We start from the raw sequence: 18263 nt of genomic DNA, 5'->3' as shown, positions 1-18263 counted from the left end.
TTATATCCTGAGCCTTTCTCATTTTCTAGAGGATCTCTAAAGAGATATTTTGAGAAATACATTAATAAATCTTTGTATTGGGATGTACCGATTCCTTTGCCGGATATACTTAGAATACTCAAGTCCAGACTACCCACCAGTATAAGGAATCAGCTGTTATATATAAATGATAAGGATATAGACTCATTTATGACTACGCTTGATCATATTGATATAATTGAGGAGGACAATAAAAGGGCAAGAGAAATGTCATATCAAAGAAGAGCAATAGAAGCGAATCCGAGCTGCAGCCCGAGTGGGAATGGCAGTAATGGTAGCAGTAACAATAATCATAACCAACTACACTCTCCGAGGAGACTTAGCAATGGACAAAATGCAAACAATAATTATTACCATAATGGAAACGTTATTAATGGTGCAGCGAGGGGCTATTTTAGGAACAGTAGGAATATTAATCGATATAATCCAATGTATGGCAACACAGGACAGTTCTACCAACGCCAGCAGAACAACAACAATTACACGAATCAAGCAAGACAACATAGACAGAATTCACCACAACAACCGATAATCACTGAAGTAGCTGAAGAGACAAATACCAATCGGACCAACAATCAGTCAAACTAAACATGACCGCATTGCGCACCGAAGGGGCGGTCAGCGGATCTGTTAGGGGCGAAACAGTAAAATTACAATTGTTAAGATATTACAATTTGTACAGAAACCAGATGGCAGTTATAAGAGTCGAAGGACATGAAAGGGAAGCAGTTGTTGGGAAGGGAGTAAGACAGGGTTGTAGCCTCTCCCCGATGTTATTCAATCTGTATATTGAGCAAGCAATAAAGGAAACAAGAGAAAAATTCAGAGTAGGTATTAAAATCCATGGAGAAGAAATAAAAACTTTGAGGTTCGCCGATGACATTGTAATTCTGTCAGAGACAGCAAAGGACTTGGAAGAGCAGTTGAACGGAATGGACAGTGTCTTGAAAGGAGGATATAAGATGAACATCAACAAAAGCAAAACGAGGATAATGGAATGTAGTCGAATTAAGTCGGGTGATGCTGAGGGAATTAGATTAGGGAATGAGACACTTAAAGTAGTAAAGGAGTTTTGCTATTTGGGGAGCAAAATAACTGAGGATGGTCGAAGTAGAGAGGATATAAAATGTAGACTGGCAATGGCAAGGAAAGCGTTTCTGAAGAAGAGAAATTTGTTAACATCGAGTATAGATTTAAGTGTCAGGAAGTCATTTCTGAAAGTATTTGTATGGAGTGTAGCATGTATGGAAGTGAAACATGGACGATAAATAGTTTGGACAAGAAGAGAATAGAAGCTTTCGAAATGTGGTGCTACAGAAGAATGCTGAAGATTAGATGGGTAGATCAAATAACTAATGAGGAAGTATTGAATAGGATTGGGGAGAAGAGAAGTTTGTGGCACAACTTGACCAGAAGAAGGGATCGGTTGGTAGGACATGTTCTGAGGCATCAAGGGATCACAAATTTAGTATTGGAGGGCAGCGTGGAGGGTAAAAATCGTAGAGGGAGACCAAGAGATGAATACACTAAGCAGATTCAGAAGGATGTAGGCTGCAGTAGGTACTGGGAGATGAAGAAGCGTGCACAGGATAGAGTAGCATGGAGAGCTGCATCAAACCAGTCTCAGGACTGAAGACCACAACAACAACAACAACAACAACAACAACAACAAGATATAATGATGGTCAGAGCTTGACTGAAGAGTTAACAAAGGATTTAATAATGTGTCATAATGACAGATCGAGTGTTCTGGTATCGGAAGTATTTGTTGAAATAGAGGAAGTTCCAACGAATGTGATATTAGACACCGCCGCTTCCGCCAATGTCATCTCAGGCGCTCTTTTTCGGAGAATTATTAGGAAGAAGAAGGTACCAATTTTGCCAGTACAGAACTGCAAAATCATCGGAGCTGTTGGAGCACGCTCTCCCAATGTCAAAATACAAACACAATAACAGATGAAAATGAGAAATGTAGCAATAAAATGCACGTTCCTTGTAGTGGAGAAGTTATTAGTGGACTGTATTCTTGGTACTGGGAGTATGCAGGAGTACGATTGTCAGATTGATTTTTTGGAAGGAATAGTTAAATTTAGATTAAATGGAGAAGAGATAGTGCTGGATTTAAATAGAAAGGAAACGGTGCATGAGAAATATTGTCGCGGTGCCATAATTCAATTAATTGACACTACAAACGGTCGTTGGAAGGAGCTTTCAAAGGATCTGTTACAACAGGAGGACTATAACCAAACAACAATGATAAAAGCTAGTGAATCAAATCAGCTTACCGGAGAACAAAGGCAGCAGCTTCATTATTTGTTAGAGGTGTATGAAGAGATTTTTGATGAGAAACCAGGAATTATTAAAGGGTATATTTGTCACCTTCAAGTGAAGCCACATCAGACGTACTGTTACACGCACTATCCGATCCCCTGGCGTTTAAAACAATCCGTTCAAAGGGAGATAAATAGAATGTAACTTGATTGAGCCATCAACTAGTCCATATTTTTCTCCGCTCTTAGTCGTCCCAAAACCTGGAGGTAACGTTAGATTAGTTCTGGATGCGAGAGAGATTAATAAAATAATAGTACCTGTAAGAACTCATCCGGAAAATATAGATGAATTAATTCAAAATTTCCAGGATTTATCTATGCTGGGAGAAGTTACCAATTTAGAGTTGTCCCGTTCGGACTTAATATTAGTGCCGGAATATTTATTTCAGCGTTGGATTATGTTCTTGGACCAGAATTGCGTAGTCATATAACTGTGTTTGTTGACGACTTATTAATAGCCACGAAAACATGGGAAGAGCATTTGCATATTTTGGAAAGGATTTTTGCTGTTTTCAAGAAAACCGGAATTACAGTAAACTTACAAAAGTCTCATTTTGCTTTACCACAAATTAAGTTCTTAGCACATATGATAGATGCGAAAGGTATCCTGCCTACCGAGAAGAAGATAAGTGCAATTCGAAATTTTCCATCACCACGGAATAAAAGACAGCTGAAGGGATTTATAGGTATGGCATCGTTCTTCTGTCGTTTCATAAAGACTCAAGCCATGAATTCTGAGGCATTAAACCGGCTTCTACGGAAGGATGTGCCATGGCAATGGACTGAAGAATGTGAACTAGCTTTTCGAGACATTAAAGACCAACTCGTTAACGCATCCTTATTATATCACCCTGATATGAATTGTGAGTTCTGTCTGTCCACGGATTCATCGGATGTAGGATTAGGTGCTTGTCTCTTCCAAATAAGGAAAATAAAAGGGGTACCAACATTCTGTCCGATAGCATTTGTTAGTCGGGTGTTATCGCCCTGTTAAAGAGCCTATACGACCACAGAACTTTAAGCACTTGCGGTTATCTGGGCATTCAAGAAGTTTAACTATTATTTATATGGTTTGAAAACGATTGTGTATTGTGACCATCAATCACTAACATTTTTGCAAACATGTAAATTATTACATCCTAGACTGTCACGTTGGACAATGACACTACAACAGTACCAATTTAAAATTATTCATGTGTCTGGCAAAGAAAATATTATTGCGGATGCACTGTCAAGATCCCCAGAAGGTTTAACGCCGGAAATAGAATCAGTAAATACTTCAGATTTTCCAGTATTACTGTTGCAGGACAATATCTACAAGACTTATTATGTACATCTTTGTAGAGATATGGGAAATTTACAATGAAAAGACCCTTGATGGAAGAAGATAATTCAGCTAAAGGAACAACAAAAGTCAAGGGCTAGTTTAGATCATTATAAATTAGTAAATGGAGTATTATTCTTCAGATGTGGGAAGGACAACAATCCACGGTTGTGTGTATGTATCCCGAAGGAATATGAGGAAAAATTAATTTTGTTTACCCACTTATCATGGGGACATTTTGGTGTAATTAAATGTGCTAATAAAATAGGAGCATACTGTTATTTTCCGAATATTCGGAGAAAAGTGCACCAAACAATACAAAACTGTTTACTCTGTCAAAAGGCAAAACCGGATAATAGAGGTCGTAAGCATGTTCTGCATTCAATTATTCCACGAGAGCCAAGGGCGTTAATTTCGTGTGATATCTGCGGCCCTCTCCCATGATCAAGAGGAGGAGTCAAATTCATTGTTGGATTCTTTGACGTGTTTACAAAATATGTAAAACTATATCCATTAAAGTGTGTTACTGCCAGAGGTGTTGTAGTGAGATTGGTGCGTGACTATCTTCCGCATGTAGGTTTACCGAAATCCATATTTACAGATAATGCCACAATTTTTACTGGATTTAAATGGAAGCAAACATTAACACAACTTGGTATTTGACAAATTTTGACATCGTGTTACTATCCACAAGGTAGTCCAATAGAACGAGTTTTCCGAGAATTAAACCGATTTATGCGTACATACTGTCACAGTAAACAAACATCATGGGCTGATTATTTGTCAGAATTTGAACAAATATTTAATAATCTGACACATACCTCAACTAACTTTACTCCAACAGAGCTTATGTTTAGTCAGATTGAAAAGAACTTCTGGATAAACCATCTGCCAAAGTATGAAGACCAGAATTTAAAATGGGAGGAAAAGATTCGACTCGCACTTGTCAATTTAACTAAAAGGGCAATACAATGGAAATTGACATATGACAAACGGATTCACCGGATTCAGACATTTCATCTTGGAGAAAAGGTTTTATTGAGGCGACACATCCATTCCTCGAAACTGATGAAGAACATAAAGAAATGGAATCTTATTTATACCGGACCATATGTTATTGTAAATATACCAAATCCTGGATCATACTTGTTGGCATATCCCGAATCGAAAAGAATAAAGGGATTATTCCCGCATAATGATATTAAGAAATTTTTTGAAGGATCGTAGATCTGTGATAACAAATATGGAGAAGAATTTAGAGTGGAATTTGACTATGAGTCGAATGTGTATATAAATATCAAGAAGTTTATGTTGTCTAGAGGTTGAGAGACAGTGAGATTACTCCTGTGGTAGGTTAAGAGACAGTGAGATTACTCCTGTGATAGGTTAAGAGACAGTGAGATTACTCCTGTGATAGTTTAGCACAAAAATTTTTAGATAGGTAGAAGAATTTGTTAATTACTAGTATTTCTAAGTGTGGACTATGAGCAGAAGCCACAGTGATATACAATGAAAGTGCATCTACATTTCCTCAAGACACGGCACTTATGTGAGAATTGCGTGTGAAACTTGAACAGTGTGGGATATGTTGGTAAATACGCTGTGAGTATGATGTGCGCTGTTCGCGCAAGAAAACAAATGAACTGTGAAATGAAGCAACAGTCGATAATGTCACTGTTGCAAACAATTGAAGAAACTCTCTGGTTGCGCGAGAGAAAATTATTATAATTTTTAGATTTTTCATTATGCCTTCTCAACCAGGATAATTAATTTAAAAATTTTAATTAACTTTTTAAGAATAGCAGTTTGTGTGTTTCATATTATGGACATAATTGTTGAAATATATTTCCATAAATGTTCATGAGAGGATGAAGAAGATTCTGCGATTGGATGATTTTTTAAATGAACATACGTCATCATTAATGATATTTATTTGCAAGTGGATCTGTAAATTGGTTAATTATAAGAATAACGAAAATTTTTCAAATTATTCCTTTTGTGGAGTCAGTGTCATATGCCTATGTTTAAAATTTTTCATCAGGTGTAAACTTAAATTTTATCCATAATTTCGTAACTGAAAGCAAACTTCGGACAGATTCCATGCTCTACTTCCACCTGCACTATAACAAAACGAAGATTTGATTAAAAATTTTTTTGAGAGGAATACATTCGATATGAGCTACAACAAAATTTAAATGCCCACAGTCTATTTGGCAATGTTTTGGACAATCAGCAGTTGTAATGCAAAACAACTTTGGTATTGAGGACTAAAAAAAAAAAAATCGCGATTGTCAGGACTGATGGATGTTCCAGTCTAGTACAGATGGAAGAATATAAGAATCCACTCCGATTTTGAGTTCAACGATTAAATATGGACTTCGTTGCCTTAATCCACTCTCTTCCAGGGATTTATTCAGTCAGAACCTTTTCTTATTCCATTTTAAACCTGTTTCATGTTCACGTCCCTGACCATCTGTTCCTGAGATCATCTTCCTGTTTCTACAGCACATTACCAGCTTCTATCCCGTACCATAAGCCATCGTCTGTCCTCCGTGCCGCCTCCACCAAACGCTGTACGTCGCCTACCTGGTGTCCGTACTCAGTGTTCCTGTTCCATCGACTTCACAACGAGATCGCCGGCTACATCGTCGAAAGAAGAATTTTGAATTTTTTTTTTTTTTGAGCAATATTGTAAAATTTTTTTTGGCTATGAGGCACTTTTCCTTCGATCTAATCTATGGAGCTTCTATATATTTCATAATTACTGGATTTGGGCTTTCCTATCTTCTTTAATACCTGAGCTGGGGTCTATTCTTCTGGGTTTTCCAGGGTTTCCCTGTGAAGGCCAGTTCCCAAATGGGTAGACCTTTTTCGTAATTACACCAATCTACATCTTCCCTGGTTATGTACTCGGGATGCGGGTACACCCCGGTACATGTAAAAGCTACAGTTTAGGTATTCTCGTAACTTATTGTCTTAACATGTTACCCATACTCTCTATAGCAAAATTCTACTAATTAAAAATATTCCTCTTTTGAATAAACAACCCAACAAATTTTTTCTGTTACTCACAAAGTGTATTATCATTAACTTTGCTCGCTGCGAGGGGCAATTGTAATATCTCTTTATATTCGATGAATTATTCAGATACAATTCTACCCTTGAATGACGTTTACTAATTTTCTATCTTCATACTTGCAGAATCCCTGTGAAAAGTAGTTCATACAGTAGCTATGCCATGAGCGCATAAGTATTCTTTGTAGTACTCTCTCTGGTGGTTGGGGAAAAAAAAAAAAAAATCCATACCACAACTTAGATGATGTTCCATAAGCATGCAATTTGATTAGAAGCTGCTAGTCAGGGATGGTGTCAAAAGACTTCCAGTGTTAAAAAGTTAATACTAGTCCACAAGTGGCTAGTGTAGTCAGTCAATGGGTTCGTGTACTTTAATGATGTCTAAAACTTTTATTCAATGACGAGACAATCGCATGATTATCAGGAATATGATGGTTAGCCTAGCCATGCAGGGGACCTTAGTTCAGTGCCCGGTACTGCTGGGGGAGGACTGTGTAATATCTCTTTATATTCGATGAATTATTCAGATACAATTCTACCCTTGAATGATGTTTACTAACTTTCTATCTTCATACTCGCAGAATCCATGCGAAAAGTAGTTCACACAATAGCTATGCCATGAGCGCATAAGTATTCTTTGTAGTACTCTCTCTGGTCGTTGTAAAAAAAAAGGAAAGGGAGCTTGCGAGATTGTCTTCGTGCCGATTAGCCTGAGCTTGGTTTGGAAGAACTGTAATCTGATTATTGAGATTTATCACAGAAGATAACTGATACGAACTGTACGATTAAAAAGGAAATATATATAGATTGCTCCTTCAAATAAAAGGTGTGTATTTGAAATTTGTGAATTAATGATATTTATAGATATATTGCGTAGTTGTTAATCAGAAGGGAACTTCCGAAAGACTGGATACGAACCTGCATTTCATAATCCCAGAGCTCCATTACTTCTTCGAAAGGTTAAACGTCATCAAAGCCAAATATCCGCTTGATATGAGGTTTCCCAACTGACTATACAACGCTCCCAAAATTACGAGGCATTTTATTTGTACAGATTAGCAGACTGCCGCAAAGCACGAGCCTGCAGAGAAGAAGAATCATCGCCTGATTTCATTCTAACAAGTAAAATTTCAGAATCATTTTGAGTGTTTCCTATCATTAATGATTGACTGCTCGAACGAATTGAGAGCTACATAATTACGTAGATAGGAGGAAAAATTACAACTGGAATGGGATGCACTAAGCTTCATCATATCAACTGAAGAGCTTCTTGAAGGAAAAGAAGCAGCAACAGGTCTGCTAACCCAAAAACAGTCAGGTGAGCTGTATGCTAAACCCATGCTGTTTCATATCACATCTCTATGACACCACTGGATGATGATGACATGGTGGTGGTTGGGCACAGTTGGCCTGTTGTGGTTAGAAGAGTGGTGCTTTATCATGAAGCTAATTTACAGATTATTATGTTAAATAACTAATGCTCATTGACATTGAATTAATAAACTACCATTCCATAAAGATTTTATGTTTTTTGGGGGTAGGGGCAGAGCTTCCATGTCAGTATATTTATTTGATACATTATAGTTGCCTGTAAAACAGTTTTTAACAAATTGTCATTTCTTAATGCTCAATCAACTTTACTTACAGCACAGTCATTTGCACCATCACCACAAAATGTCACAATATAGTCAATGTTCTGCAGTGATTCAACCAACTGAGCTTTTTGATCAGGTAACATGCGTGCAAATATAGTTCCCTTTGCTGTGATTTGTGGAACAAGATATGGGTAATGATCATTAATCATTTTCCAAGAGTGTCCATCAACAGCGAAATGCCAGTTAGCACCCAGATCCAAGGTAATAACAGCATCCTAAAAAAAATAATTACAAAATAAAAATCATGACAGTAAGTCTTCAATTTATTCACAATGAAATATCCGATTTTGATGCACAACAAAATACAGAAGTTTAATTATTAATAAAGCAATAAAATTTAAATTAACTTCTTTACATACTTATTGACTGCTCACTGCCTCAACTATACGGTCAGTGGTTATATTTACTCCTTCCATTGTTTGGATTAAATTTAAAGTAATATATAAAGATCATTTTGAACAGGTATTTGAAATATCACTAAAAAGTAGAAACAGACGCAAAGGTAAGTTAATGCTACCTATATATTTTGTGTGTTGTTGTTGTTGTTGTTGTTGTCGTCGTCTTCTTCAATCCGAAGGTTGGTGCCTCTTCATCTCAGAATAACTACAGCAATATACATCCTTTTGAACCTACTCATTGTATTCATCTCTTAGTCTGCCTATATGATTTTTAACACCCCCCCCCCCCCCCACCACACACACACTTCCCTCCAGTACTAATCTAGTGATCCTTTGATGTCTCAGAATGTGTGCTGTCAACCGATCTCTTCTTCTAGTCAAGTTGTGGCGCAAATTTCTTCTCTCCCCAAGTCTGTTCAGTACCACCTCATTTATTATGCAATCTACTGGACTAATCTTCAGTATCCTTCTGTAGTAACACATTTCCTTCTCCAAATTTTCTTTGGTTTACTTTACTGCTTGCCCAATGTACAAATTGAATAACATCAGGGATAGGCTACAATACTGTCTCATTGCATTCTCAACCACTGCTTTCCTTTCATGCCCTTCAACTCTTATAACCGCCATCTGCTTGCTGTACAAGTTGTATATAACATTTCGCTTTCTGTATTTTATCATTGCTCCCTTCAGAATTTCAGAGAGTGTATTCCAGTCAACATTGTTAAGTGCTTTCTTTATGCCTGCATAAGCTAAATACAGGTTGGTTTCTTTAGCCCATCTTCTAGGATAAGTCTTAGGGTCTGTATTGCCTTGTGTGCTCCAACATTTCTCTGAAACTCAAACTGATCTTCCCCGAGGCTAGCTTCTACTAGATTAGTATTTTGCAGCCATGATTTGTTAAGCTAATATTTCGGTAGCATTCACACCTTTCAGCACTTGCTTTCTTTGGAATTGAAATTATTGCACTCTTCTTTAAGTCTGAAGGTATTGCTCTCATCTCATATATCGTATATACCAGGTGCAATAGTTTTGTCATTGAGGTTCTCCTAAGGATATCAGTGGTTCTGAGCGAATTTTGTGTACTCCGGGCTTAGGTCTTTCAGTGGTCTGCCAAATTCTTCTTGCAGTATCATATCGTCCATCTCAAATTTATTTACTTCCTTTTCCATTTCCATAATATAGCCTTCAAGATCAGTTCCCTTGTATAGCACATACTCCTTCCCTCTTTCAGATTTCCCATCTTTTATTAGTACTTGTTTTCCAGCTGAGCTCTTGATGTTCATACAGCTGCTTCTATTTTCTCCAAAGGACTCTTTAATTTTTCTATAGGCAGCATGTATCTTTCCCCTAGTTACACATGCTTTGTCGTCTAGCCATTCCTACTTAGCCACTTTGCATTTTCTGTTAATCTAATTTTTGATGTGTGTGTAGTCCCTTTCACCTGCTTCATTTACTACATTTTGATATTTTCTCTTTTCCTCAATTAAATTCAGTATCTCCATTGAAATCCAAGGATTTCTACTTCTATCTGCTGATACAAAAGATGAATGTTATGAACTTATTACATTATTGAATTCACTCCATAATAAAATAATATTAACAATAGAACATGAAATAAATCAGTCCATAAATTTCTTAGACCTCAAAACTGTTAGTGAACAGCAAGAACATAGTTTTCACATTTACAGGAAACCAACCTACGTGGAGATCACACCAGCCAAACAGAAGTATGCTGCATTTAGGTCCTCATTGAACAGGACACACACATCACCTTTATAACCCTAAATACTAACACAAGAAATAGATACCATCAACACAATTGCAATACATAACGGGTATTCAGTAAAATCAACTGACAAACTATCCACAAAATGTGTGTTTACACCTGTGTGCCTCATGCCTAGTCCCCGTGCGACTGTGCTTGCCCCATATGGAAGTAGAGGCATGCATGTAGGTTGCATGCCTCTTCCTCAGCGTGTGCTTGTGAATAATTCTATTTGCACCTGTGTTCACACTGGGTGCCTCTGCTTCTGTGAGGGGCAAGGTACAGCCACACGGCAACTGGCCATAATGTGCATGGGTGTAAACACACCTTAACAGAAGCACAACAGGAAAAGCAACTGCCATCACAAATGTTCACAAGCATTCCCTGTTTAGGCACAGCATCACAAAAAATTTCTAACTTATTTAGAAAAACCTATACAAAAATGTCTTTCTCAACATTAAACAAAGAAACAAACAAACCTGGACACCAACTGCCCCACACAGTAAACATAATGCCCCAATAACAGAACACAGTGGAATATATAAATTACAGTGTTAACAGCTGCCCTGCATTCTACATTGGCAAAACAGGAAGAACTTTCCGTACAAGTCACAAAGAACATGCTGATGCTTTCAGACTTAACTACAGTGAAACCCTGCTTTTACAGTTTTCAAGGGACTTCAAAAGAATGATGTAAAATAAAGGAAAATGTAAACTGTGGGAAATAACATTTTAAGCTATAAAATGTATGTATAGGATACTCCCTTACATTTTTGCACTTTATGTATGATATATGTACATAATAGGCAGCAAAAGACTTGTCAGGGACTTGTTTAATATCTAATAAAGGTTTATTATCTAATAAAAACCACTGATGTAACTGGAATTGATAACTGTCTAGTAAGTAGAAACGTTTGACTCAATTTCATATGTCACAATTGATGTTTTTGGAAAGCCTGCAGCTGCCATTCATTATTTAAATAATGGAATACTGCACTAGTTATGTATTTTTTCATGCTTAGCATGAAGTGTTTTGAGAATTTTCTGTCATTGTCAAGTGCAAATATGTGCATGATTGTGTCAACTAGAGCTACAGGTGCCCAAATGCCGAAACACGCTAAATAAAGTTCGACATAGGTGTCACTATAATCACAACAATCACGAAACTGCGTTTGCACAGTAGAGACCAGATTGGAAATGGTTGTTATTGGTCATGATATCTTTATTCGACCAGTTCAAATCCGCTGAGTACAGTGCCCTGGTGTCGAGAAACTTAACCATGTAATATTTGTAAACACTACTGGATGGACAACATCATGCCAGCATAATTTTTTTTTCCGTGAACATTTTTTGTAATGCATAAATTGCAGAAAAATTATAAATATGTTGACACAAAATCAGGTGCAAATTAACATTGTGGACACAGGAAATTTGACAGGAACAATGAAAAATGTCATAAACTGCGGGAAAATGTTAATTCTGGGAACGTTAAAGTAGAGTTGTACTATACTTTGACAAATCCTCTGTAGCTAACAGTATGACCCTTGATATACACAGACTAAGTGACACATACAACAGCGTAACTGCACTCCAACCAGAAAATAAAAATTATGTCTGGATGAAGTATATGAATATATGAACAAAATGAATTGGCACAATGCAGAGCAAGATAACTCTTACTCACACTACTATAATCATTGCTTGGTGATTCAGGATACAAGCCTCCTCCAATGGACTTCAGCTTTAATGACACAGATTCACCATCTTCAGATTGAGTAACTACAACCTGGATAACATTTTCTAATGGTAGTACCATGCCACAGTCTCTTGCCACACTGACTGCTGTAAGAATATTGTCACCTGCAATGTATGAAACAAAGTTATAGGAGTATATAAATCACAGAATGAGTCATAGAAAGGCACAACAATGAGACTGCCTGAAAGTTAGCTTTTGGCCAACAAGGTCTCTGTCAAAAATAGACAACATACACTCACGCACACAATCAAGTGAAAACAACTTGCACATACATGACCAGTCTCTGGCAGGTGGAACAGTCTGGCTCCAGTTGCCAGAGATTGTGGTCATGTGTGTGCGAGTTGCACTTGCGTGCGTGTGTATTTTTGAAAGAGGCCAGTGTGGTCTTAGATTAACAGATAGATAAATCAAATTTAAGTGATGAAATGTAGAGCTTCAATCCATCATCTTTTGAGCATGCATCCAAGACAGCAATATTTCTTCTGATATGTCAGCTGATAACCATACAGTAATGTAATGTAATGTTACTAAATTAAAGTTACTTGAAGCAATGATATACAGAGTAGAGCTGTTGGAAGTTCATTTCGTGTTGTGAAGGGGGGAGGGGGGGGGGGGGCGACAGTACTGCAACAGTGGTAGAGATGAGTGACAGGCAGGGGATAGCAGAGATCAAAACCAGGGGATTCAGGGATCAAATGATGTGTTGTAGAGATAAATCATGTATACACAATTCAGAGAATGTGAGGCTGGGATTAAGGGGGGGGTGGGTGGAGGGGAGAATCCAAATGATATGGGTTATGAAGCAGTCACTGAGGAAAAGCACATTCTACTCAACGGCATGCTCAGCCACTCAGTGGTCAACTTTGTTCTTGGTCATAAGATTGGTAGTGGCCATTTAATTAGGTAGACAGCCAGGTGGTGGTCTTTCCACATGGAAGACTGTGCAGTAATTGCAGTGAAATTGATATATGACAACTGCTTGCATAGATGGTCCTGACTGGCAGGGAAAGATATGGCTGTGATGGGACTCTAGTAAAATATGTTAAGAGGCTGCAGGTCTTTCACATAGATATGATTCATGTAGGAAGGGGTTGGAAGTAATGATGAGATATGGACTGGCTAGGATATTTGTCGTTTGGGTGGATGCAAAACGCTAATGGTCTTAAGAATTATAATTGAGGCACACAATGAGAGATGGGGCTGCACCACAACAGTTAAAAACATCCAGTGACTCTCAGTGATTGCTAATTTCTACCAACTTCATCCAACTGGTGATAACCAACTATGAGAGAGTATTCTCACAATGACAAACTTGTAGCACGCTGGAGTAACTTGGGACAGCAACTTCTGTTAATCAATAGAATGAAAAACCAGTCTAAGTTGAAAATATTTTATTTTTCATTCAATGACTACCTTCTGGCCGAGACCTGTTTTTAAATCAACATAACAAAGTTGAAAATGGCATTTACGAAGATGTCAACAAAATATGTAATGTACATTCACAGTGCGTATGTTGATTAAAAAATGGGTCTTGGCCAGAAAGTAGTCATCGAATGAAAAATAAAATATTTGCAACTTGGACTGCTTCTTCATTCTACTGATTCCCACAATTGTTCCACAAGTCTTCTGTATGGCATAGTCACCATTTATAAAACTTGCAGATATGTTAAGGCTACAATATACTTTTTGAAAGATATAACCACCATTTGACTGTACAACATGTTTTATTCCACAATCCAGATTTTCAAGTGTTACAACTGCAGTAGATTAATCAGATTTTTGATACATAAGTAAGAGAACAAATCATGCAGCCTATGCATTAATTTAACTGTTTACCCAGCTATTTTGCTGATACTTGTACTTTTAATGTGTTTTAATCTGTAGCAGTTTTAACACTTGAAAATGGCCAAGGCCAAAATCTAGACTGTGGAATGAAATTTGTTGTACAGTCATATGGAAGATATACCTTTCAAAAAGTTTCACATGACATTGGCACCACACCAAAGTAAAATCATTACAATATATTTGTCTCTTAATTTAAGCTATTGCTTGTTATACATAAAGAAAACAATCTGTTTAATGAAGAGGCATTGACTTTTGATATTATTTGAAAGGATGAAGATGACAGACAAATACGGATGGCTAATAGTATTTAGAACTGTATAAAACTTTACCTGTAACCATAACACACCGTAATTTAGCTGTCTGTAGATGGTGAATGACACCCAGTGTCTCGGCCTTTAAGCTGTTACAGAGCATCAGAAGTCCAAGAAATGTAAGATCACATTCCATCTGAAAAATATAAGTTGATTAGATATTCTTCTGACCTTAAAAAGTTGCACACTATCACAATAATACACTCCTGGAAATTGAAATAAGAACACCGTGAATTCATTGTCCCAGGAAGGGGAAACTTTATTGACACATTCCTGGGGTCAGATACATCACATGATCACACTGACAGAACCACAGGCACATAGACACAGGCAACAGAGCATGCACAATGTCGGCACTAGTACAGTGTATATCCACCTTTCGCAGCAATGCAGGCTGCTATTCTCCCATGGAGACGATCGTAGAGATGCTGGATGTAGTCCTGTGGAACGGCTTGCCATGCCATTTCCACCTGGCGCCTCAGTTGGACCAGCATTCGTGCTGGATGTGCAGACCGCGTGAGACGACGCTTCATCCAGTCCCAAACATGCTCAATGGGGGACAGATCCGGAGATCTTGCTGGCCAGGGTAGTTGACTTACACCTTCTAGAGCACGTTGGGTGGCACGGGATACATGCGGACGTGCATTGTCCTGTTGGAACAGCAAGTTCCCTTGCCGGTCTAGGAATGGTAGAACGATGGGTTCGATGACGGTTTGGATGCACCGTGCACTATTCAGTGTCCCCTCGACGATCACCAGTGGTGTACGGCCAGTGTAGGAGATCACTCCCCACACCATGATGCCGGGTGTTGGCCCTGTGTGCCTCGGTCGTATGCAGTCCTGATTGTGGCGCTCACTTGCACGGCGCCAAACACGCATACGACCATCATTGGCACCAAGGCAGAAGCGACTCTCATCGCTGAAGACGACACGTCTCCATTCGTCCCTCCATTCACGCCTGTCGTGACACCACTGGAGGCGGGCTGCACGATGTTGGGGCGTGAGCGGAAGACGGCCTAACGGTGTGCGGGACCGTAGCCCAGCTTCATGGAGACGGTTGCGAATGGTCCTCGCCGATACCCCAGGAGCAACGGTGTCCCTAATTTGCTAGGAAGTGACGGTGCGGTCCCCTACGGCACTGCGTAGGATCCTATGGTCTTGGCGTGCATCCGTGCGTCACTGCGGTCCGGTCCCAGGTCGACGGGCACGTGCACCTTCCGCCGACCACTGGCGACAACATCGATGTACTGTGGAGACCTCATGCCCCACGTGTTGAGCAATTCGGTGGTACGTCCACCCGGCCTCCCGCATGCCCACTATACGCCCTCGCTCAAAGTCCGTCAACTGCACATACGGTTCACGTCCACGCTGTCGCGGCATGCTACCAGTGTTAAAGACTGCGATGGAGCTCCGTATGCCACGGCAAACTGGCTGACACTGACGGCGGCGGTGCACAAATGCTGCGCAGCTAGCGCCATTCGACGGCCAACACCGCGGTTCCTGGTGTGTCCGCTGTGCCGTGCGTGTGATCATTGCTTGTACAGCCCTCTCGCAGTGTCCGGAGCAAGTATGGTGGGTCTGACACACCGGTGTCAATGTGTTCTTTTTTCCATTTCCAGGAGTGTAGATGATACTGCTTCATGTCGAGTGCATACACAGGACTAAAAATGTGTAAAACAGTACTATAATACGGAACATTTTCACTGATCTCTTATCACTTTCACCATGACAATAGGAAAAGTTGTCAATTTTCTAGCATTTTAACCTCCTATGTCTGCTACAATATGTGATGCAAAAGACATACAGTCTAGATGTTTAATATGATGTATAATGTGTGTCTTCCGGTTCAGGATCTTTCCAATACCAGCAAACATGAACTTAGAATATTCTGTTTCACTTATTGATTTTATTTCTAACAATGTGTTCAGGTCTTGTTCTTTACATAAATTGTGTATACTGTACTCTATCCGAGTTCACTGACAGTTCATTTGCAGAGAACCGCTTACTAATTGTCAGGATAATTTTATTCACATTTCTAAGAGTTTATATTTCTCCATTGGGCTTGATCATAACACTTTGGATATACAATGGAATACTAGGGTGTAAAAAAATACACTACTGGCCATTAAAATTTCTACACCACGAAGATGACGTGCTACAGACACGAAATTTAACCGACAGGAAGAAGATGCTGTGATATGCACATGATTAGCTTTTCAGAGCATTCACACAAGTTTGGCGCTGGTGGCGACTTCTACAACGTGCTGACATGAGGAAAGTTTCCAACTGATTTCTCATACACAAACAGCAGTTGACCAGCATTGCCTGGTGAAACGCTGTTGTGATGCCTTGTGTAAGGAGGAGAAATGCGTACCATCACGTTTCCGACTTTGATAAAGGTCGGATTGTAGCCTATTGCGATTGTGGTTTATCGTAACGCGACATTGCTGCTTGCGTTGGTCGAGAGCCAATGGCTGTTAGCAGAATATGGAATCGGTGGGTAATATGGAATGCCGTGTTGGATCCCAATGGCCTCGTATCACTAGCAGTCGAGATGACAGACATCTTATCTGCATGGCTGTAACGGATCCTGCAGTCACGTCTTGATCCCTGAGTCAACAGATGGGGATGTTTGCAAGACGACAACCATCTGCACGAACAGTTCGACGACGTTTGCAGCAGCATGGACTATCAGCTTGGAGACCATGGCTGCAGTTACCCTTGATGCTGCATCACAGATAGGAGGGCCTGCGATGGTGTACTCAATGACGAACCTGGGTGCACAAATGGCAAAACATCATTTTTTCGGATGAATCCAGGTTCTGTTTACAGCATCATGGTGGTCACATCCGTGTATGGCGATATCGCAGTGAATGCTAATTGCAAGCGTGTATTCATCATCGCCAAACTGGCATATCTAACGGTGTGATGGTATGGGGTGCCATTGGTTACATGTCTCGGTCACCTCTTGTTCGCATTGACGGCACTTTGAACAGTGGACGTTACATTTCAGATGTGTTACGTCCCGTGGCTCTACCCTTCATTCGATCCCTCCGAAACCCTACATTTTAGCAGGATAATGCACGACCGCATGTTGCAGGTCCTGTACGGGCCTTTCTGGATACAGAAAATGTTCGACTGCTGCCCTGGCCAGCACATTCTCCAGATCTCTCACCAACTGAAAACGTCTGGTCAATGGTGGCCGAGCAACTGGCTCGTCACAATACGCCAGTCACTACTCTTGATGAACTGTGGTATCGTGTTGAAGATGCATGGGCAGCTGTACCTGTACACGCCATCCAAGCTCTGTTTGACTCAATGCCCAGGCGTATCATGGCCGTTATTAGGGTCAGAGATGGTTGTTCTGGGTACTCATTTCCCAGGATCTATGCACCCAAATTACGTGAAAATGTAATCACATGTCAGTTCTAGTATAATATATTTGTCCAATGAATACCCGTTTATCATCTGCGTTCCTTCTTGGTGTAGCAATTTTAATTGCCAGTAGTGTATATTCACAAACCTAATTTGCATGCAGCTCTGCTGCACAGAACCAGACATTTATCTTTGCTGCTGGCATCATTACTATGGGTTTGATCAACATACAAATACACTCCTGGAAATGGAAAAAAGAACACATTGACACCGGTGTGTCAGACCCACCATACTTGCTCCGGACACTGCGAGAGGGCTGTACAAGCAATGATCACACGCACGGCACAGCGGACACACCAGGAACCGCGGTGTTGGCCGTCGAATGGCGCTA

The 18263-nt window shown here is 39.6% G+C and overlaps 1 protein-coding gene across 1 annotated transcript in view; it reads right to left on the bottom strand.

Annotated features, from left to right (window-relative positions):
* Positions 1-18263, bottom strand: part of LOC126249633 (polyamine-transporting ATPase 13A3-like) — a 264428-nt gene that overhangs the window by 50362 nt on the left and 195803 nt on the right. Inside the window, exons 15-17 of the mRNA XM_049951311.1 lie at positions 14517-14634; positions 12271-12446; positions 8414-8638 (exon numbers count right to left, since the gene is read on the bottom strand). Of these exons, the coding sequence (XP_049807268.1) occupies positions 8414-8638; positions 12271-12446; positions 14517-14634 (519 nt within the window). The remainder of the gene's footprint in view (positions 1-8413; positions 8639-12270; positions 12447-14516; positions 14635-18263) is intronic.

The sequence above is a fragment of the Schistocerca nitens genome, chromosome 3 (genome assembly GCF_023898315.1).
Source record: "Schistocerca nitens isolate TAMUIC-IGC-003100 chromosome 3, iqSchNite1.1, whole genome shotgun sequence".
In the NCBI taxonomy this organism is placed as follows: Eukaryota; Metazoa; Arthropoda; class Insecta; order Orthoptera; family Acrididae; genus Schistocerca; species Schistocerca nitens.
The sequence above is the reverse complement of the archived record's forward strand: the minus strand, read 5'-3'. Positions and strand labels throughout refer to the sequence as shown.